This window comes from Crotalus tigris, unplaced genomic scaffold (genome assembly GCF_016545835.1).
Source record: "Crotalus tigris isolate CLP2741 ecotype Arizona unplaced genomic scaffold, ASM1654583v1 scf7180000020588.15403103151:6194809, whole genome shotgun sequence".
Classification (NCBI taxonomy): domain Eukaryota; kingdom Metazoa; phylum Chordata; class Lepidosauria; order Squamata; family Viperidae; genus Crotalus; species Crotalus tigris.
The window spans coordinates 1,954,925-1,977,597 of record NW_024098092.1 but is presented as its reverse complement, the minus strand read 5'-3'; the positions used below and the strand labels follow the sequence as shown (position 1 = coordinate 1,977,597).

At 45.1% G+C, this 22,673-nt stretch overlaps 1 protein-coding gene and 1 long non-coding RNA gene across 2 annotated transcripts in view; one reads left to right on the top strand and one right to left on the bottom strand.

The window, feature by feature from the left end:
* The window catches only part of LOC120319030, a 71,810-nt gene that overhangs the window by 9,436 nt on the left and 39,701 nt on the right, over window positions 1-22,673 (bottom strand). The gene's annotated exons all lie outside the window — the stretch shown is intronic.
* SPSB1 (splA/ryanodine receptor domain and SOCS box containing 1) lies at window positions 1,068-20,161 on the top strand. The gene is made up of 3 exons (XM_039367305.1): window positions 1,068-1,255; window positions 13,816-14,609; window positions 18,193-20,161. The coding sequence occupies exons 2-3, from the start codon at window positions 13,916-13,918 to the stop codon at window positions 18,318-18,320; spliced, it is 822 nt and encodes a 273-aa protein (XP_039223239.1). The 5' UTR covers window positions 1,068-1,255; window positions 13,816-13,915; the 3' UTR covers window positions 18,321-20,161.

Below are 22,673 nucleotides of genomic sequence, written 5' to 3'. Positions count from 1 at the left end.
CTCTTGGGAACATGCAGCCAGGTCAGTTCATGTCTGCCTTTAATATTTCCAACAGAGCCTGCCTGGGGAAAAAAATAGTTTTGGCTTTGTTTTAGGGTTCAGGAAACTATTTAAATCGGCTTTTGAGTAGCAGGAAGTGTTAAAAAGTTGCTGTTTTTTTTTTTAAAGGAATCTGCCATCTTTTAGGGCAGCAGGAAAAAAAACAAACCCAAAACTTCTCAATTTAAATTAAAGGAATGACGGTCTAAATGTAACTTTTCCTTCATTTTTCCTTGGAGGCAGATGAAAGGAAAGCTGGCAACATTTGTGTGGTGTTTATTTACAAAGGCCAGCGAAGTCGGGTCAAACACATTTGTTAAGTGTGAAAAATAGCCCGTAAGTCACTTGTAATCCCAAAAATGCTTTTTCACAAACTGGACTTCTTTGTTTTTTCTTTGAAGACGTTTCGCTTCCCGTCCAAGAAGCTTCTTCAGCTTCCAAAGAAACTGAAGAAGTTTCCTGGATGGGAAGCGAAACGTCTTCAAAGAAAAACAAGAAAGCCCAGTGGGGGGGGGGAAGGATAACACTGATCTGAATGACGGAGAATCTCCGCAGCCAAGTCACTTGTGCACTTGCACGTCTGAACGGCCACTAAACAAGCTGCTGGAAGTCCAGGCACACCTGGACACCCGAGTAAAGGGGGCCGCCCTGCCTCCTTGCAACCGTCCCATGACACGTGTCCTTCTCCACCTTTGGGGGGGGGGAACACGCTTCCAAGCCGGCTTCCTTGCCAGCAAGTCGGGCGGCGGTTGCAATCCTCCGGGTGGTCTCTTGCGCCGGCTGCTCGGGATCCCGCTGCGCTTTGCAGGCAGGGGATGCGCAGGGCTGTGTGTGTGCGCGTGTGCGTGAGCTTTGCAGGCAGGGGATGCGCAGGTGTCTGTGTGTGTGTGTGTGTGTGTGTGTGTGTGTGTGTGTGTGTGTGTGTGTGTGTGTGTGTGTTTTCACCCGGTCGCCCTTAAGAGGAGGAGCGGAGCCCGGGCGGGGAGGGTTCAAGGCTCATGTGATGCGACGCGCTGCTATTAGAGCGCTCGGCGCCCCCGCGGCGGACTCCGGCCTGCGGGCGAACCGCGGGGCCGATCAGCTGTGGCTGCCGCCGCGTTCTCACGATTCGCGAGTCGCGCGTTTGAGATTACATCTTCTGCACGTCGCGGCTCCAGCTGTCGCCCCGAGGCCGGTGCAAGCGGCCGGCAAGGAGGGGAATGCAGCTCGCGCGGAGGTGAGCAAAAGCTCCCGGGCGGCTCCACTTCGCTTTACAGCCTTCTCCCCCCTCTCTGCTCCGGATTAAGTTGGGTTTGGGGGCGGGGGGAGAAAGAGAGACAGCTTCGCCTCGTTTTGCGGGGGGGGGGAGAATTGGGGAAGGGGCGATCCTGAGAATGGAGATGGGGAAGAACGAGATCTGGTGAGGATTAGCAATTAACAATTAGCAATTAGCAATTTCCCCCCCCCCATCTGAGATTATATAGGTTCTCCTGCTTGAGCAGGGGGCTGGACTAGAAGACCTCCAAGGTCTCTTCCAGCTCTATTCTAGTCCATTCTAGATAAGGGATCTCTTGCGGAAAGCGCCGGCTTTGGATCGCGACTAACTTCGCTTTGGCACCGTTGAAAGCGCATTCCTACAAATGATGCTCCTCCGGTTTTTTGGGGGGGGCTGGGTGGATGGCGAGGCCTGCCAACCTTGCAAGGTAGGCCTACGGGGGAGGGGGGGCGTTCCCGGGGACTTCTGCCAAATTCCCAAAACCTTGGAATATTTCCCAGGTTTGAATGAGTGCATCTTTCTGGTTTTCACTTGGGAAAGTCGTTTGAATTGGGCAAACGCTGTTAGGGGTGGCATTGGGGGGGGGGGTGAAGGAAATGTCTGATATTACAAAGTTAACCCAGTCTAGGGTTCACACAACCATTGGACACTAAGCCAGAGGAGGAACAAACTGGGGCTAAAGCAAGCCAGGTTTGGACCATGTGAGCTCCCTGACTTGGGTTTCTGGGTTGTGCGAATCCACGGATGGAGGAGATTGTGCGAAGGTGCAGCAGTTTGAAAAATTCTGCACAAATTCCGCACTTGGGCTCTGAAAACTTTTTAAGGAGGGGAGAACAGAGCTAAACCTCCCCTTTCTTCAAGGGCCTGTAAAAACAACCACAATTCTTGCTATTCCTTGAGCCAAAAGCTCATTTGCCTTATTAGCCAAGAAGGAAGTTCCAGACTTGCCTGTTGCATGTCTGATTGAGTTTCCGGCGGGCGAGACCGATAAGGGTGTAATGGAGTTCCCTGCCTCTTAATGCCTGTCTTCAGGACCCTATTTTAGGAGGGGGGGGGGATTCTGGACTTTAGGTTCAGCAGCCTGTGCAAATAAGAGAAGAAGAAAAAGGAATATTTTTTCCTAAAATTTGCAACTTCTGATCTGCTGCCTTTTCAAAGCCATTCAGACATTTTTTAAAATATTGAAGGGCCTAGTCTAGTGGTCAGAGTGTTTGAAATTGAGCAGGTACCCCTTTAAGATGTGATCACAGTTTCTGCTAACAATTAGCTTTTTTCAGGGCTGCATACTATATCAGTGACTAAGATAGGAAGTAGCAAGCCGGCAGTTTAAATCAGCCTCACCCATGTTTGTCACGGCTTGGTCAGCTGATTTATAGCAGCTTGCCGTGTCCAGTACAATAATCTTGTAAGGTAGGCCACTGCAGACTTTTTGTTTTGGTAATGGGAAGTACAAATACTCTGTACCTGAATTGTAAAGCTTCTTGCTAATTTGGGAGTGTATTCATTATGGTTTATTCAATAAACCATGTTGAAAAACAGCTGGGAGTCTATCTTGGCTTAGTTGTCAAATGATTGGAAAGAAGCCGTGGCTTTGTGTGATGGGTGGGCCCCACTGATTGTGGCTTATTCAGAAACCATTTGTGTGTGTGTGGGGGGGTAAATCTAGCCAGTTCTGCTTCTCCAACAAGCTATGTTCAGAATAAACAATGGTTTCCTGTGATGACCAACCCTGACTTCTATTTTAAAACGTGCCTTTGACTTCCTAATATTTTCTAATTTCTTATAGTTTTAGGATGGGAGGGATTTACGCAAGCAGTTTTTTCTTTTTGAGTTATTACATTTATATGCCTGTCTTTTGCTGGATTCCCTAGTTTACTACCATTCCCATCATTCCCTGCCAGTGGGATCCTCCCCTGCAACTTCCTACAGCTGGAAAAACTGCCCTCTTCATAGCATAGCAAAGAAGGATGTTAATAGGAACCACAAATGTTTATCAACAAGAAACTCTGAATTAGTTCCCGCAGCATGCTAAGCCATGGTTTACAAACACAGCTATGCAAGCCATCGTTGGCTGCAGTCACATTCTCTGAGGTCCAAACAATGCAGTGTTGTGGGGAGAGCTTCCCCATTGCCTCTCTGTATGAGTCCCTGCTCTGGGCTGGCTTCTATCCTGTTTTGGAGCTGGGGAAATGAAGGGTGGCTTTGATCTTTGTGCTGCAGAACTAAGGTAGGGAAGCTGCGTCCTTCAGAGGACATTGGGTGGCAGGGAACGATGGAGATTGGAGTCCTGTAGCTCGAGGCAGCTGGAATGTCGCCACACAGGGTGTGGATGTTCTCCTTTTAGAACCGAAACATGGATTTAAATGCCCACTTTGTTTGCAGAGGATGGGCTGGCAAAATATCCTGCAGATCCAGGTTGGCAAATAACATATGGACGCATTCTGGTTTGGGGTGGATAAAACTCTAGTTTAGGGACTAGGTGATTTTCCAGGGCTTGCGTGCATTTTGGGGAAGCGAAGGGAATAAATGCAGTTGGATCTCTTTGCAATGAACCGATCTAGAAAATAATAAATACTATGGGTGTAATTCAACAGCTTCAAAGTCCAGTACAAAAAAAATACCTATTTGTGGCCTAAATTGCATTTGGTAGACATCGTAAGGCCAGGGTCTCTCAACCTTGACAATTTGAAGGTGTGTGACTACAACTCCCAGAATTCCCTATGCTGGCTGGGGAATTCTGGGAGTTGGAGTCCAAGTGGCTAAGGTTAGGCAACCTGGCCATAATCCCACCAGTTGGTGCAATTTTTAAGCCAGGCATCCTGATTTATTGACTATATCAACTATAGTTGTTGTTTTTTTTAAAGAAAGTCTTGAAATCTAGCAACCTGCACAGTGTTTTATTAGTGTTTGCCCTGGTTGCAGCTTCCTTGCAAGAATCAAATATTTTAATTTTAGCGGACTGATAACGCAGGCCCTTGAGGTTCAACCCGGTGGAATTTCAGCCGAAAATCGAAATTAGGGAGGCAGGCAAAGACTGGCGTGAGAGAGAGAGAGATTCTTCCCTCCAAGCTGATTTTATTCTTTTTGCTAAGTTCCAATCATTGATCTTGATTTGATTTGGCTATTTTAGAGGTGGCTTCCTCCTTACCCACTTTTATTGTCGTCTTAGCTGCTCAACTGTTTGCTGTGAAGTTGGAGAACATCAAAACATGCTTATGCAATTTTTTTTTTAATAGTACGTGAGCGCTTTCTTTTTTGCTTTGGGAGGTGGCACAGCTGCTGGCGTAGTTGGTTTGGGGTTTCTATGGTCTGTCTGGCAGCCGGAAGCTTTGCTGAGTAATTTGCACCCGGCCCCAGCCCTTCCCCCCCCCAGACAGATGTTGGTCACCTGCCACGAAGGAAATGGAAGATCAAATCTTGCCATCTAGCTGAAATGCCAACCTGATTTAAATGGGAACATGTGGGGATAGAAGCAAGCTGTGGCTGGAAGGGTTCCAAACTGCAAATCTGGCATTAGCCAGATGTTGCTGGACTACGTTTCCCAGCATAAGGATATGGGAGTTTTTTTGGTTAACACTGCCGGGGCACGCTGGCTGAGGAATTCTGGGAGTTGAAGTTCACAAGTCTTAAAGCAGCCAATTTTGGAGACCCCTAGTTTAAAGCAAGAGGCCAGTCTTATTAAAACAGGGGTCTTCCAACTTGGCCCTTTGATGACTTAGGGACTTCAACTCCCAGCATGCCTCAGCCAGCGTGCACGCCTGGCTGAGGAATTCTGGGACTTGAAGTCCACAAGTCATCAAAGGGCCAAGTTGGAAGACCCCTGTCCTAGCTGATTTTAATCATCGTGGGTTAGTGTAAATTGTGAATCTAGCTGGGATGGAAGAGGATAACCTTGAAACTAGGATAAAACCTGGGTTTGTGGAAAGCTTTGAGCCACACCAAGCCTTCCTCCCTTGAACTCAGTGCTGTGTATTTGCCAACCGTAGTTGTTGACTTTACAGTTGGATTCTGTATTAATTTTGCATGCAAAGCAGGCGGATTCTTCCCTTAAAAATCCATTGGGATTCCACTCCTTTTAGATTATGAATAAGCCAGGATATAAACAGGAATGTGGGAAGGCAGCCTTTGGTAACCACTGGATTAAGAAAGACTGGATTAGCTTAAGGTTGTTATCTAATGGGAGGCGGAAATTTCCTAGGCACGTTGACAGGGTGTCTTCGGCAATGTTTAAAAGATGAACTTGAACCGTGATTTAAAAAAACAAACAATCCTGGTTAGGAGTCTGGAGGGTGCTTCTTCCATACAGCCTCCTGCTTCTTCTTTTTTGTGAATGGGGGAGAAGTTGAGCTCCACCCTAGACAGGAAGTTCCGCCAGACTTTGCAAAAACTCATTCCCTTTGCAGTCAACTAAGGACTAGCTGCTTGATTGAAAAACAAATAAACAATGGAGAGGGCGAGCCTCCTGCATTTGCAAGCAACATTCAGCCTGCATGGGGTTGGTTGGTGGTTGTTGTTGTTTTTTTCCTCTTTGAGCATAACACAAAGCCAGCCTGGGTTTGAAATGCAACATTTACAGTAAGAAGCAGAGAATAAATTATAGAAATAATAAGAGTTTGAAGGCATTTTGGAGGTCATCTAGTCCAACCCTCTGCTCAGGCAGGAAACCCTATACCATTTCAGACAAATGGCTGTCCAGTCTCTTCTTAAAAACTTCCAGTGTTGGAGCAGCCACTGCTTCTAGAGGCAGGTTGTTCCACTGGTTAATTGTTCTCACTGTCAGGAAATTTCTCCTTAGTTCTAGGTTGCTTCTCTCCTGGATTAGTTTCCATAAGTTGCTTTTTCTGCTTTCAGTTGCTGGACAAACGGGAAGAGCAAAGCCAGGTAGCCATTGGTATTGATTATTTCCAGAAGGGAACAAAAAAATGAGAATTTTGACTTGCTCATTGGGATGGCAACCCTCCTGAGCAGTCTATCCCACTTAAAAGTTTGCATCCATTTGTTTCTGAAATGCCTGAGAATTTTAGGAGACTCTTGTTCTCATCCACACAACTTTTGAGTCTTCTGATGGACTTTTTTAGAAGACAATTGCTGCTGAAACACTCTATTATTTTTTTTTGGGGGGGGGGAATTCCATAAGAAACATACTAAGGACTAGAAACTTCATTTTGACCTACATAGCCAGACAGAGTATAAGTGTTTGCTTTTGGTGATTAACATTTGAATCCCCGGGGGGGACCTAACTGTGCCCAGAGAGTTTGGCTTGCTCGGAACAAGAGCCCAAACTCGGTTTGATGCAGGTGGAGATTAAACCAAGATGCTTCTATCCGGTGTCATCCCCAAATCATGGCTTGGAGTGTTGGTTGACTGAGATGCATTTGATTCAAGTCCAAATTTTCTTCTGCATCTTTTTCTCGGGATATGTAGGAAAAACTCAAATTTAAGAAGTTTATCTTCCTTTTTGCATCTGTCTGTCTGTCTGTCTTGTTGGCGGGGTGTGTGTGACATAACTGGTTGCCTTTTTAAAAATGCAACTAAACGGGTTAAAAGGCTGCTTTTTGGTGTGCAAACACCTTTTTATTATGTAACTGAACTCTTGTGGTTAAGCTGCCAGGTTCAGCTTGCAGTTTAAAGGGGTGAAAAAAATTGTTTATGTTGAAAGAAGAGAAGTAGATTGAAATGATAATTTGAAGATTAAGAAAGATCGAAGAAGATAGGGGGAAAAGAATTATTCTTTAAAAAGGAGGGCAGAACGTATAACTCTTATGTTTAATTTTTATAACTTTTTTTTCTTTTTCTCTTATGTTTATTTTACTGTGTTGAAAAAAATACATTTGTGGCCTGCCTCTCTCTACCTATATATATATATATATATATATATATATATATATATATATATATATATATATATATATATATATATATTCCTCATTTACTGACACAGTTGAGACTATGAACTTGGTTGTTAAATGAAGCAGTTTCTAAGTACAGTTCATTTAGTGACTGAAGTTAGCACTGGAAAAGGTGACCGTTTTCACACTTACAACCGTTGCAGTCATGTGATCTGTCTCGCTTAGCTACAGAACCTTGGGCTCCATCTTCACAAGTCGGGGATCCTTAGGATCTTCCCCCAGCTTCCCTTTGAGGATTGGTGGCAGGGTGACTTTGCCGATGCCGTCGTTAACTGCGAACGGTTGCTAAACAAGGCAGCGGCTAAACCAGGCCTGCCTAAATGTGTAGAATTTTTAAAAACAGGATTCAGGAAAACCGCCAGACACGAAAACACACCTGGTCCATCCTCGCCTGCCAAATCAGGTTTGACCACCCATCCACACACCTGTCCTGCAATGGGGTTTGATGCACTTGGGCGCAGCGCGAGTGGCTGGTGGTGTTGCGGCTTTTGCACACTTATTTGTGGGTTGGCAAACAGGGAGCACGCCATAGCTTCCCACGGCTTCCAGGATGCCAGTGAGCGAGTCCAGCCGCGAGAAGGCGCACGCCTCTGTGTGTGTGGGAATGGGAAGGGAGACACCGTGGTCTGGCTGAGAAACGAGAAGCAGATATTGGAAATAATAATCATTAGTGTGGTTTTCGGAGTTGAGCCCTGACTGGCATCCCATTAATTATCTAAAGAGGCCGACTGCATTGTTGCATAATGAAAAAAAAAATAGGGAATGAGAGGTAATATTAGGACATTATCCGGTTCAACCTCGGAGGTTTCTAGTTTTAAAAGTGTGTGGGGGGGGGAGAGCTTTAGGCTTTTAGCCAGAGGTGGGGGCCTATGGACCCTTTTATGACTAGTGGACTTCAACTCCCAGAATTCCTGAGCCAGAGGTGGGGAACAGTGGCCGTTTTATGACCTGTGGACTTCCCATTCCCAGAGTTCCTGAGCCATGGCAGCTGGCTCAGGAATTCTGGGAGTTGAAGTCCACAAATCATAAAAGGGCCATTGGTTTCCCCACCCCTGCTTTAAGCTGTGTTTCTCCATTTCGCAACTTGCAGAGGGGTGGACTTCAACTCCCAAAATTCCCTAGCCAGCCCAGGATTAGTCTTGGTTTTGTGCCTGGCTATTTGTTAGTCAATGATTTAAAAGCTGGTTTTGAGGTGCCGGTTATCTTGGGATTAAAAATGAGGGGGTGTATTTCTAATCCTTTTGTAAATTGATGAGTTCAGGGAAGATTAAAATTAGCAGAGATTTATAACGAGATCTGGGAAGGAAGCGAGGACTTGGGGGCTTTAGAAGGGGCTGGCCTACATTTCCCAGCATTCTTTGCTAATGGCAGGGTCTCCTGGGACTTGTAGTGCAACGCCTGGCCAAGGTATGCAGCTGGGAAACCCGATGTGCCTAAAATTCAGACAGGAGAAAGGTGATGTGAATGCAAGAGATGAAAAATAATATTTGGAAATAAATTAGCAAAAGGAAGGACTAGAGCCCACCCACCTTTTTTATTGGGTTTAGCTAGCCCAGGAGATTTCCCGGTTGAGTTTGTATCTAGAAGGCAGCAACGTTGGATTTGGTCTGTGCGCGGATGGGAGGCCACCAGGAAATCTCGTAGACCAGAGCAGGAAATGTCTTTATTAACAGAAAAAGCACCCATATATTAAACGATGTTTCTAGGGTACACCCTTCAGTTGGCTTTTTACTGGAAGAGGCTGGTGCCCAAGACCTCACTGAGTTTGTTGCCGATCATCTTGATTAATCAAACTCTGTTTGGTAGGGTTCCCGTGTTGTTAGTTTTACGGCAATTCTGGGTTCTTGGGCTACTGGATGCTGAAGCTTGTCATGCCAATCCAGAATAGAAGCCTGCGCATTTTTAAAATTTTCAGTGAAATTTGTGAGGTTATCCTGATAGAAATTAAAGTGTGATATTTTTTTTTATCCTGTTTGAATGCCTCAGTTGCAGGGAGCTAATTTATTCCAATATCTTTGAACTCTTTGGGGATCCAGCTTGGTGTTCCTGAAAGTGGGGGGGGGGCTCTGCTTGTGTACCACACACATTTTTGCACACGTGTGAGAGTCCAAAAGAGGAGAGGGAGCGGAGGGTGTGTAAATGAACGAACCACAGTTCGTCGAAGTTACAACGCCACCGAAAAAAGTGACTTGGGACTCTTTTTTCACACTTAACAACCATCTGCAGCCTCCCCACGTGATCAACATTCAGGCGCCTGGCAACTGATTCATATTTATGACGGTCGCAGTGTCCCCGGATCCTGTGATCCCCTTTTGCAACCTTCTGACAAATAAAGTCAGTAGAGACTTCATTTAACAACCGTGTGACTAACTTAACAACTGGGGGCCGGGAAGGTGGTAAAACGGGGGCAAAATTCCGCGGATTTCTCGCTAGCAACGTCAATTTTGCGGTGGTAAGTTGAGAACCACCTGTTGTTTTCAGTCGCAAGCTCAAAGTGATATAAAAGTCATAAAAGATATAAAAAAAAAAAAAGGTTTGGCACGCTCACCTGCTGGGTGTGACCCCCCCCCTGTTTTTTCCTCTGGGCTGCCTCCAAAGGCCCCCGCCCTTTTGAGGAAGCTATTGCCAGTTCATCCTTAAAAACATTGATTATCGGGGATGTTTTGCTGGCTGCTTATAATTATTTGGATCTGTTTTCACGGCTGCGGGAGGAAGCGGCTTGGGCACGTCGGGGAGTGTGAGAAACAGACCTGAAGCATCTTCCCAAAGCTTTGCACAGGGAATTAAATAACCAGCGTGTGAGTCACCCTGATTCAGCAGCCATTAACCCTCTCCCGCTTGGCTTTCCCAGCCACTGAAAACCCTCGCGCCAAGCTAGGCCTGTGGAACTCCCCGCCACAAGACTGGAGGAGCAGTTCTGGATTGACCAAAGGCTGACGATGGGATTTGTAGTAATGGAAGTTTTAACCGCTTGGTTGCTGGGAGTGTTCCAAGGCTTAGCTATCTCGGTGGGAGCCCAAAGCCGGTCCTAAGCTTGCTATGGCTAGCTATGAGGAAACCAGGTTATGGGAGAAGCCAGCATTGGGGGGGATTGCCTATCTTTTCCCTCTGAATCAACCATTCTGCATTTCTGTTAGCGGAAACGCAGCTTGCAAAGGCTCGGTTATGTAATAAACGCAGGGCCCTTTTTCCTGACCGTTCTAGTCTTTTATTTTTATTTTTTTTTTTCCATCTTCCGAAGAACAGCCTGTTCTGAATATAGGAAGACTAAGTGGCGTTTTTCTTTTCTTGTGCCAGATTTCGTCTCGGCCCGCAGCCTTTCTCATGTGCCGTCCAGTCCCGCCTTCCTTTCATGTAGAAAGGGTGTCTCTTGAAACAAGAGATCAGCAATCTTTTGGGGTGTAGGGAAGGACAGCCTGGAAATTTGAATTGGGCTGGGACCACCCCCCCCCCAATTCTGTCATTTGTTTTTCCAGCACAGCTAGAGTAGAAGAGATTTTTGCTCTTTCTCGGTCTTTGAAAAACGTTTGCTTTTGCGTGACTTTAGTTTTTCATTTTTTACATGCATTGCTCGTGCGTTCTCACTCAAACATTTGGGAGTTTTTATTGCTGTGTATTTTGTGACAATATGCAGATAGTCCTTGACTTACAACAATAGTTGACTGAGGGCCATTTTTCACGCAACCGTTGCAGCATCCCGATGGCCACCCAATCAAAATTCGGGACGCTTGGCAACCGACTCGTACTTAGGACGGTTGCAGCGTCCCGAGGGATGACGGGCTCCTGATGATGACAATGCTGAGCCGAGGTGGCGCAGCAGTTAGAGTGCAGTACTGCAGGCCACTTTAGCTGACTGTGTTCAGCAGGTCAGCGGTTCAAATCTCACCAGCTCAAAGTTGACTCAGCCTTCCATCCTTCTGGGGTAGGTAAAATGAGGACCCAGATTGTTGGGGGCAATGTAAATATAGATATACATTGCTTACTGGTGTACACCGCTTAGAGAATGCTTGCACTTAAAGCGGTGTATAAGTCTCATAAATAAATAAATAAATAAAATCAAAGTCAAAGTCCCTTAACAATCATGTTACTAACTTAAGAACTGCAGTGATTCCCTGCAGAAAAGTCGTAAAACGGGGCAAAACTCGCTTAACGAAGGTCTCGCTTAGCAATAGAAAATTTGGGCTCAGTTGAAGTCGTAACTTGAGGACTACCTGTATTATGATATTATTTTTATAGTGTGTGTTTTTTGGGGGGTCGTCAGTTGAAATGGAGTTTGGGCAATCATTTCGCGCTTCCTCCTCAAACGATTTGAACCCAACTAAACGCTTTCCTCAATTTTGATTTACTCATCAAACCGCCATGGTGAGCGGCCTCCGGATTAGCAGAAGTGCCTTTTTTTGGTTTGGTTTTATTGTGTAAACAAGAAAAGGGATTGCAAAACCGGTTTAGAGAATGGCGGCCCAGTGGACGGATGGGGTGCTGCTCGCCTCTCGGCTGCTGGTTGCCCGTTTGATGAGAGCCGAGTTCGAGTCCGTACAACTCGGTTTGCAATGTAGAAAGTGGTAGGGGTAGTCCCCGACTTTACGATCGCAATTTCTGTGGCTAAGCGAGGCAGTGAACTGAGTTTTGTCCCCGTTTTACGAGCTTTCTGGACACAGTTGTTAAATGAAGCAGTTGTTAACGTAGTGACACGGTTGTTAATTGAATCCAGCTTCCCCATTGACTTGGATTGTCAAAAAGTCACAGAAAGGGATCACGTGACACACACACACACACACCCCGGGACCCTGCGACCGTCGTAAATATGAGTCGGTTGCCAAGCGTCTTGAAGTTTGATCACGTGACCGTGAGGATACAGCAAACAGTCCTCTGTGTGAAAAACAGTCATAACTCGCTTTTCATTAAACGAACTGCTATAAATGGAGGACTAGCTACATTTTCACAATCTAATCCCTCCAGTGTCATGCAAGACTATTTAAAAGGTGCACCTGGATGAATCCCAATCTTGGCCTTTGGAAAACGTACAAGACTAAACCGAGGGGGGGGGAAATGTGTGATCTGGGAAATGTATATATTTATATTTAATATAAATTATTAAATATCTTCCCATTTCTGCACCGGTGCCCTTGCATGGGATTAAATCAGCCGTTGTCCGTTTGCTCCCGCAGCCTACTTTTTCCCACCCTTGGATTTTATATATACACATCTCTGTGTGTCTTTGTGTGTGTGTGGTGTGAGCCTTAACACAGAACCTGATTCACACCCCAGGTTTTTCTTTTGATTTTGTTTTTCTTCCATGACTAACCGGTGTAGGGCTGGCAGGACTTCAGTGGGGCATTTATCCCAGGAGACGCTTTTGAAAACACGTTTCTTAGAAAGCGAGTTTGCCTCTATTCCGCTTTTTAAAAGGGGTTGGTGGATTTTTTTCCCCCTGCTATCCGCCGCAAAAGCGGGATCTTTGCTCAAGGTTGCCGTATTTGGGATTGTTCTCTGGCAAGCAGAAGGTGAGTTGACCACAATTTGGGAAGCAAGAATGGGACTGAGCTGAATAACAGAGTTGGAAGGGACCTTGGAGGTCTTCTAGTCCAACCCCCCTCTTCTTAAAAGCTTCCAGTGTTGGAGCATTCACCGTTTCTGGAGGCAAGTTGTTCCACTGGTTAATTGTTCAAACTGTCAGGAAGTTTCTCCTTAGTTCTAGGTTGCTTCACTCCTTGATTAGTTTCCACCCGTTGCTTCTTGTCCTGCCTTCAGGCGCTTTGGAGAATAGCTTGACTGCCTCTTCTTTGGGGCAGCCCCTGAGATACTGGAACACTGCTATCATGTCCCCCCTTGTCCTTCTCTTCATTAAACTAGACAGACCCAATTCCAGCAACCATTCCTTATATGTTTTAGCCTCCAGTCCCCTGATCATCTTTGTTGGTCTTCTCTGCATTCTTTCTAGAGTCTCAGCCTCTTTTTTAATAATATGGTGACCAAAACTGGATGTAGCATTCCAAGTGTGGTCTTTATAAAGCAGTACTAATCAATGCTTGCTTCTTGCCGGGAAAAAAACTTTAAAATACATCTGCTTCCCAGAGGTATCTAAGCGTGTGCAGAGTGCATCTTAGTTGGAGCCAGGAGTGGGTGTACAGTATAAACATCTCACTGGACAAGAACGTAGCATGGGGAGATTGAACCATCTCCAGATGAAAGTGGGAATCGTGGAAAGGAGGGGGGGCTTTCCCCAATTTGGATCTCCCCCCCCCCAGTTGAAAGCCATCCTTCTCCGTCCCCCTGGGAGGGGATGATGGGGCTCCTAGTCCAGAGCATCCTCTTTTTCCACTTCCTCTTCCCAACGTGATGAATGCAGAACGTGGAACTTTGCAACGTGATAGTGAACGCCATTCATCTCGGAACATCTGGAGGCTTCTGAAGGATGCTGGGGGCAGATGTTCTATTCCGTTAAGGGCTGTTGTCTTCTCCTTTTCATCCCAGGATTGGTTTGTTGGGGGGAAATCTGTCTTTCTTGGCTGCCCCTCAGTGGTTCCACCGCCCCCCCCCCAGCCTCTGTCCTCACAAAGCCACCTGTTTTAATGTTTAACCCATGCCTTGTTTTTCTTTCCACCCAATTAGTTGCTGTTGACCGCTGCTGGCCGCAGCGGCTTCTGAACAAGGTCTCGGAGCAGCGGGCTCACTCGCCGGATGACCGTGGCCGAGCGCTGGTCCTTGAATCATGGGGCAAAAAGTGACAGGGGGCATCAAAACAGTGGACATGCGGGATCCGGTGTGCCGGCCTCTGAAGCAGGAGCTGCAAGGGCTGAATTACAGCAAGCCATCTCGGCTGGACCTCCTGCTGGACATGCCGTCCGTCTCCTACGAGGTCCAGCTGCTCCATTCGTGGAACAACGATGACCGGTCGCTCAACGTCTTCGTGAAAGAGGACAATAAGTTGACTTTCCACCGGCATCCGGTGGCCCAGAGTACCGACGCCATCCGGGGCAAAGTGGGGTACACTCGCGGGCTCCACATCTGGCAGATTACCTGGGCGATGAGGCAGCGGGGGACCCACGCGGTGGTGGGCGTGGCCACCGCCGAGGCCCCCTTGCACTCGGTGGGCTACACCACCCTGATCGGGAACAACCTGGAGTCCTGGGGCTGGGATCTGGGGCGTAACCGGCTCTACCACGACGGGAAAAACCAGGCCAGCAAGACCTATCCGGCATTCCTGGAGGCGGACGAGACTTTCATTGTGCCGGATTCGTTCTTGGTGGTGCTGGACATGGACGACGGGACCCTGAGCTTCATCGTGGACGGACAGTACATGGGCGTGGCCTTTCGGGGGCTGAAAGGGAAAAAACTGTACCCCGTGGTGAGCGCCGTGTGGGGCCACTGTGAAATCCAGATGCGATACTTGAATGGCCTCGACCGTAAGTCTCTTCGCTTTCGTGATACCTGGTGCTAATTGGGCGTCTGTACGGAATAATTAGCAATAGCAGCAGTAACACTTAGACTTATAGACCGCTTCACAGTTCTTTACAGCCCTCTCTAAGCAGTTTACAGAGTTAGCCTATTGCCCCCCCAACAATCTGGGCCCTCACTTTACCAACCTCGGAAGGATGGAAGGCTGAGTCGACCTTGAGGCGGTCAGGATCGAACTGATGGCAGTGGGCAGAGTTTAGACTGCAATTCTGTATTCTAAGCACGGCGCCACCAGGCTGCCTTCCTTCCTTCTCCTTGTTTCTCTTCCTTCTTGTTTTCCTTCCTTCCTTCCTTCCTTCCTTCCTTCCTTCCTTCCTTCCTTCCTTCCTTCCTTCCTTCCTTCCTTCCTTCCCAACCAATAGCACTTAGACTTATATACCGCTTCATAATTCTTTTGCAGCCCTCTCTAGGCAGTCTACAAACTTGGCCTGTTGCCCCCCAATAATCTGGGTCCTCATTTGTGTGTTGATTCCTACACAATTTGCTCTTTGAAGCTCATCTTTACCAACCAAGGCTCACAAGTTATGTCAGAATTTGATGCTGGGTTGATTTTTCTGGCTTCTTGGTGCTTTTTTTGGGCGGAGGAGGTGTTTCTTTGCAAACTGGGGGCTCCCATTTTCATGAGTGAAGAGAATCCGGTTTTGCTGAGAAGAGGGAAGCTGAGCAAATAAATGGATTACATATTTAAATTTAAAATTTAAATCTAAAATCTTACCATCCGTGGTATTTTTTTATTTTGGGGGGGGGTGAGGACACGTTTAAAAAAAAAAAAATACGGCAGCCGGTGGGCCTGTTGGCTTATCTGCAACCAGACAGCTAAATTCCTGTAAATGACAAAAGAGTTTTAAGACTTAGTTGCTGAGTCATAATTCTCCAGAATATGCCTTTTTTTTTTTTTGCATTTGTCTGCCTCTCCTTTGATTCCTGGTGTGTGGCACAATCTTGCTTGGTGCTTCGTGGGTTTCAGCTGGCTTAGCAAGTTGGGATTTATTATCGTTTGCAAATGTGTGTTTTTTTGGGGTTTTTTTGGCAGAAAAAGTGGAACAGCCTCAGTTTTCTCCAAATCCTGGATCTGGGAAAAGATTTCCTCTATCCCAAGGGGGCGAAACACTAGGAAAAGGGGGCCCGGGGAGAATAAATTTGGGGATGGGGGAGGCGGGTCTGCATCTTGGGATTTGCATCCGCAACGTGCAGACACCGCTTTCTTAAAAGGCAGTGCAGGGAATCAGCCAATCAATCGCTTGATTGATGGTTTGGCGCCAGCAGTTTTTGTAGAGCCTCCCAGCCATAATGCTGTCTGTTCATGTATTTATTTAAGGGTAGGATAGCATTGCGTTTTCTCGTGATTCAGGGCTGCCTGCTGAGCTGATCACCTAGGGTGAAGAAGACCCTTGCCCAGGAAAGCAAGTGCCAAAATCAGTTTTGCTCCAACTCTTTTCTGTAGCCTTGAGATCTAGCAACTTGGTTTTCCTCTCTGTTCTGTTCTATTCTGTTCTGTTCTATTTCTATTCTGTATTCTATTTCTGTTTTATTCTCTATTTCTATTCTATCCTATTTATATCCTTATTCTATCCTTATTCTATTCTGTTCTGTCCTGTTCTTCATTCCTTCTATTCTATTTCTGTTCTGTTCTATTCTGTTTCTATTCTCTATTCTATTTCTATTCTATTCTATCCTATTTCTAATTCTATTCTATTCTATTCTATTCTATTCTATTCTATTCTATTCTATCCTATTTCTAATTCTATTCTATTCTATTTCCATTTCTAATTCTATTCTATTCTATTCTGTTTCTATTCTATTCTATTCTATTCTATTCTATTCTATTCTATTCTATCCTATTTCTTATTCTATTCTATTCTATTTCTAATTCTATTCTGTTCTGTTTCTATTCTATTCTATTCTATTCTATTCTATTCTATTCTATTCTATTCTATTCTATCCTATTTCTTATTCTATTCTATTCTATTTCTATTTCTAATTCTATTCTATTCTATTCTGTTTCTATTCTATTCTATTCTATTCTATTTCTATTTCTAATTCTATTCTATTCTATTCTATTCTGTTTCTATTCTATTCTGTTTCTATTCTATTCTATTCTATTCTATTCTATTCTATTCTATTCTATTCTTCTCCACCTGTGTTCTGGCAAGCAAAGTCAATGGAAGAAGCCAGATTCGCTTAATGACGGCACGATTTGCTTAACAACTTCAGCGATTCGCTTAAGTGGCAAAAAAAAAAAAGTTGTAAAATGCAGCAGAACTCAACAACTGCCTTGCTTAGCAATGGAAACTTTGCGCTCGTTTGTGGTCATGTAGGCCAAGGACTTACCTACACGCTATAGCAAAGTGAAGCCGGTCAAGGTGTTTAAAAAAATAAATAAAAAGACGGAATTTCAAGCAGAAAGTGAATTATCCTCCAGTGGGCTTTCCCCAACCCTTAATTCAGAACTTTTGAATCCAGGAAAGTTTGGTCAGTAACTTTTTGGCACTGCTTGCCGTCCTCTTGGGCGTGTTGGGTTGGATGCCCAATTCTGACACACGGAATGCCACCCGGTGCTCTCCCGTGTGGCTTAGCCGTCGGCGTGCATGATTTGAGGCTTGCCGTTGGCAACCGTCTTTGGAAAATCTGTCGGAGGAGGAAACGGCAGCTGGGAGAAATAAGTCATTGCAAAAAAAAAGAGGTGTAATTGCCGATATTTGTGACGTTTTCCCGCAGGTGCTGCTTTTTAAGTGGGATGACTTAGCCGAACTTAGTCAACAGGATGAGACTTTTTTCTCTGGAATGGGGAGGTCAAAATTGGTCTCGGCTACTATGCAACGGTGCTGCTTTTTTTTTCTCCCCCCTCCTGACTCCGCTAAATTTCCAAAATTAGTTTTGTAGACAAAGCTAATTGCCAGAACGAGCTTATTTCATCTCTGTTGTCTTAACTCACTTTGGAAGTCGGGGATTTGTAACGCCAAAGGGGAGCGACCGATTCTTCCTTGGGCAAGCTGGAGGTTTTCTGGATCTAGCAGACGAGGGATTTGGGCTAATTTAAGAAAAATAAAAAAGTACGCATTTCTCAGACCAGAAAGAACTGGTGGCAGTTTGACTTTGTGCTAATGGATGTCAGCTTTTCTCAATGGCAGCAACTTTAAAATGGACGGACTTCCATTCCCAGAATTCCCCCTCCAGCAGGTGAGGACTGCAACTCCCAGAATCCTGCAGGCCGGGCTGGGGAAATCTGGGAGTTGAAGTCCACGCATTTTGAAGGTGCTGAGATTGAAAAACAGGGACCTAGATTGGGGCCCGTCTCATCCCAGCAAGTGAAATGAAAAATTTGGCCTCTGCGGTCAATCTTAATCTTAACGTGCAAAGCCATTTTGCTGTGAACTGTACCAATTTTGTCCGTTTTTTTTTTAATTACATCCGGTATACAGCTGGGCTCACTGAAAGATCTCGACCTGTCTGTGCGGTCAAACGGCTGGTTGAATTTGGACTGTACTTAATTTGTAAACGGTGCTAATTTTGGATTTGTTTCCCTTTTAGCCGAACCTTTACCGCTGATGGACCTTTGTCGGCGTTCGGTGCGCCTCGCTTTGGGCAAGAACCGGCTGTGTGAGATCGCGACGCTACCTTTGCCCAAATCTCTCAGAAATTATCTTCTTTACCAATGACCCCTCTTGACACCGGAAGGACAAGACTCTTGCTGTAGGAGTGAACTGTATTGGATTCGTTGAGACAAACTCTTGGGGGTTCATCCTTTCCCGTGCATTTTTCCGGAAATCTGCCCCGCACGCCATCCCTGGGCCAAGCTGCAGGTGGAAAGCTCCTTTCCAAGTTCACATCCCAGTGGGATTTTCCAGAAAAGATTCCTTTTCTTGATAATTCTAGCCAAACTTTCTGCGTCCTTGTTTAGTTTTCCACTCGCCGTCAACCACAAAAGGTCCTGCAGAGTTTTGTCGAGCGAGGACGACTCCGCGACTCGTCCGTTTTGGAGATGGCACAGGGGCAAGAACCAGACGATCGGCCCAGCCTGGCTGCAGGAAATGGATTTGGCCCAGGAGGATGGGGTGGTAGCCTCCAACAAAAAAAGCAAGCCACTGCTGGAGATCTCCTTTCTCGCCCTGGTCCTCGGCCATGTTTTATCCTGCCTTCACCACCGTGCCTTGGTGCCCGCGCATGGCTCACCTCCCATCTTTTGCTGGAGAAGATACTTGAAATGAACATTTGGGGTGAAAAGATCATTTGGGGGGGCTGGGAGGGAGGGAGGGATTGTCCTAAACCAGCCCATAGGAAAAAAAAAAACCCTGCTAGAAAGGACCATTTTTCTCCATCCGTCCTTGACAGAGAGTGGAGGAATGGCTACACGAGTGCAGCTGGCTGGGAATTGGGGTGCCGGATATTCACGCTCAATGGGGCTTAAATTGTAGGATGGGTGGTCTAGCCAGCTAAGCCAAGTTCCATCCTGGATTCCTTGTTTGCAATCAGGCTAAAATCCCACCTTAGCCGGGCTAAAATTCAGTTCCTGACGAGGAACTAGATCTTGAATTGATTGGAATCACTTTCTAAACACCTTCCTCCACTTCCTGGGCACTTTGGCAAAAATGGCCCCACAAATGTGATAATCTAAACTAGCCAACCTCCTTGATCCAACCAGCAGGGAAAACATTTGAAAACTGCCTTCCAAGGGATTTATTTTGCACGTATTTTATTAATCTAAATGGGGGAAGCTTTGGTTTTGTCCCTTCCACCAAAAATTGTTCGACAGGTGTGTTCTTTTGTTTGACGTGTGTTGGTACACGGGGCTTCTCTAATTTGGAGGGGGAAATGATAATATATAGATACATATGTGTGTGCGTGTATGTATGTGTGTATGTGTATATATATGTGTGTGTATGTATGATGTATATACACACACACACATTTTGCATTGTTTTGAATGTAAAAACGCTGGATTGTTTTTGTTTTGATGTTTTTAAGACATGCTGCTGTAGACAAATTGTTAGTTAGTTTGTTTTAAATGAAGAAGAAACAAATAGGCTAGGAGGTTTTTTGTTTTGTTTAGTTTTAAGCACACAACTGGTGCCAAAGTAGTTTTGGGGAGGCGATGTTCATGGGCGCCTCTCTCTTTTTTTTTTTTTTAAATCGAATTGAAACCAAAACTGTTTTCAAGCAGAACACTTTAAAATTGCACATAAAAAAAAAAGAATTTTAATGTGTGCATAGCCAAGCATTTTTAATTGTCCTTAGTCCCCGTTTCCCACTCAACACTAAGATTCAGGCACGTATGTGATCCCTTTTTTTTTTTTTTTGTTTATTATCTTGACTATTTCATTTCCCCTTCCTTCCTTTGATCCACATCATTGGTGTGTCTGGCTTGTACAATTTATTATTTTTTTTAAAAAAAAAAAAAAACCTCTCACTGGGTTTTTTTTTCCCCTCCCCTTGTGGATTGTAGATGATTAGGACCCCGATGAAAGCGAAAGAGAACGAAAATAAAAATGTATTAATAGTGCAAGTCTGTGGCTGTCAATCTCGCAAGGGCGGTGGGAGTTAACGGTTTAGGAATCTTAAAAGTGACACATTTTCCGTTCAAAAAAATAACCTCTGATGCTGGATTGTTGAAGACAAGGGAGGGACATGGCTCTTTCCAATGACTAAATGATGAAAAAATGAGAGAAAGAGAAAAAAAAAAAGAGTTGGAAGTTTGCTTAAAGCTGACCATTCCATTCTGACATTCGGTTTGTTACTTTGTGGAACAAAGCCAAGATGTTCTGGCGGAGAAGCCAAGGAACCAGGGTTTGTCTGGCCGTTTCTCCCACCAGGCCAAGCCCTAACCTCGGTTCAGGCAGAAGCCTGCATTCATTGTGGCTTGCAAACCGTTGCAGCCAAAGCAAACTCGCTCACCTCAACGGCTTCCGCAATCCGTATTAAGCAACGGGGGGTAAACCCAGTTTTCAACTCCCAGAATGAGGAAATGGGTGAGCTGGAAAGCAGCGACTTTTTATTTTTTATTCTTTTGCAAGAAAAATGAAGAGGCGCCCGGCTGTGTTCTACAAACCCCCTCCAGTTTGCAGAAATATTTTGCTTGGTTTCTATGCAACTGCTAAAAAAAAAAACAAAAAATCCTTCAGTGTTTTTTTTCTCCCTCCCCTTCTTCAATATTTGCAAGAGTGGTATCACTCAAAAGGGGGGGGGGTTCTTGGGAAGAGATGAACTTGCAAGGCGGAGAATTGGGGGGGGGGGGCTTACGAAGCAGCCGCCAGGCAGTCCATACAAGGCCTCCCTCTCCAGCCGTTGATGGAATGTGGTTTGCGTTTAGGCCCCAGGAAAAGATTTTGGCTGGGGTGGGGTGGGGGGAAGAGAGAATATTTTATTGGTATTCCCTTCCAGACACCCAAACATGCAGGAGAGCCAGCAAAAAAATGAAGAATCAAGCTTTGCTATGTGGGGTGTTTATGTACAAAACCATAGCAACCCCTGACTGGGGATGTGGGGAGGCACCAGGCTTGCCAACAATTGTTGTATATTAGCTGGCTTGTGTATAGGGGAAGTGTGAGCTTTTATGCAAGCTTGCAACATTGCCGGAGCCCCCAAAATGACGGGGGGGGGGGGTTGAGCAATGGCAGGTCCCAAGGAACAAAAGCCCCACAGGTTTTTTTAAGAGAGAGAGAGAGAGAGATAGAGATAGATACGATAGATAGATATAGAGATGAGATAGAGATAGATACAGATAGATGAGAGAGATAGAGATAGATATGAATACGATAGAGATAGAGATAGAGAGATGAGATAGAGATAGATACGATAGATAGATAGATATAGAGATGAGATAGATAGATATAGAGAGATGAGAGAGATAGAGATAGATATGAATACAATAGAGATAGAGAGATGAGATATAGATACGAGAGAGAGAGAGATGAGATAGAGATAGATTGTACTGTTTGTTTTGTTAAGTTATCTTGTGTTTTTATTGTTAGCTGCCCGGAGTCCTGCGGGAGTGGGGCGGTCTATAAATTTTAATAAATATAAATATAATATAAATATATAGATAGATGAGATAGAGATAGATACAATAAATATAGATAGATAGATAGATAGATAGATAGATAGATAGATAGATAGATAGATAGATAGATGAGATATAGATCGATACGATATATATATATATATATATATATATATATATATATAGAGAGAGAGAGAGAGAGAGAGAGAGAGAGAGAGAGATTAGATAGATAGATAGATAGATAGATAGATAGATAGATAGATAGATAGATAGATAGATAGATAGATAGATAGATAGATAGATAGAGATATATCTGCTGCTTTAGATTTCTGCAAAGAGGTGGGAGGTGGAATTTCTCCTTGAGAAATAATCCTGACCTCTCTTCGGTCTGCAGTTGCAAAAATCTGGAATTTTGTTTTCCCTTCCAAAGGCAGAGTGTGTGTGTGTGTGTGTGTGTTTTTCTCCCAACTCAACAGCATGGAAATTGGGTGACAAAAAAAGGGAAAGGGCATCTCTTAAAAGGAAAACTTTACAAATGTGGATTTCTCATCCTTGTCCCCTGCCAAGGGGAAGGGGAAGACTGTTCAGTGTGCCTGCAGGGATGTTTTGGGACACCTTGGGAGTTGTTTGCTGGGCAATAAAATACAATGTGTTGTTTTGGGGGTTTCCGAGTGGTGTCCCATCCCAGATTTTGGTGCTTTGGATCAGCCAAGGGAAGGAAAATCGAAGGCATTTGTGGGTCACAACATCTTTTGCAATCAGAATAACAAGAGTGGGAAGGGACCTCGGAGATCATCTAGTCCAACCCCTGCTCAGGCAGGAAACCCCATACCATTCCAGACAAATGGCTGTCCAGTCTCTTCTTAAAAATTTCCAGTGTTGGAGTGCCCACAACTTCTGGAGGCAGGTTGTTCCACTGATTACTTGTTCTCACTGTCAAGAAGTTTCTCCTTAGTTCTAGGTTGCTTCTCTCTTTAGTTAGTTTCCATCCATTGCTTCTTGTCCTGCCTTCAGG

Bases quoted from the DNA above. Each gene is read 5' to 3' on its own strand.
- SPSB1 (XM_039367305.1), top strand. From the start codon at position 13,916: ATGGGGCAAAAAGTGACAGGGGGCATCAAAACAGTGGACATGCGGGAT. The intron at 14,610-18,192 runs GTAAGTCTCTTC...TTTCCCTTTTAG, and splicing joins ATACTTGAATGGCCTCGACC to CCGAACCTTTACCGCTGATG.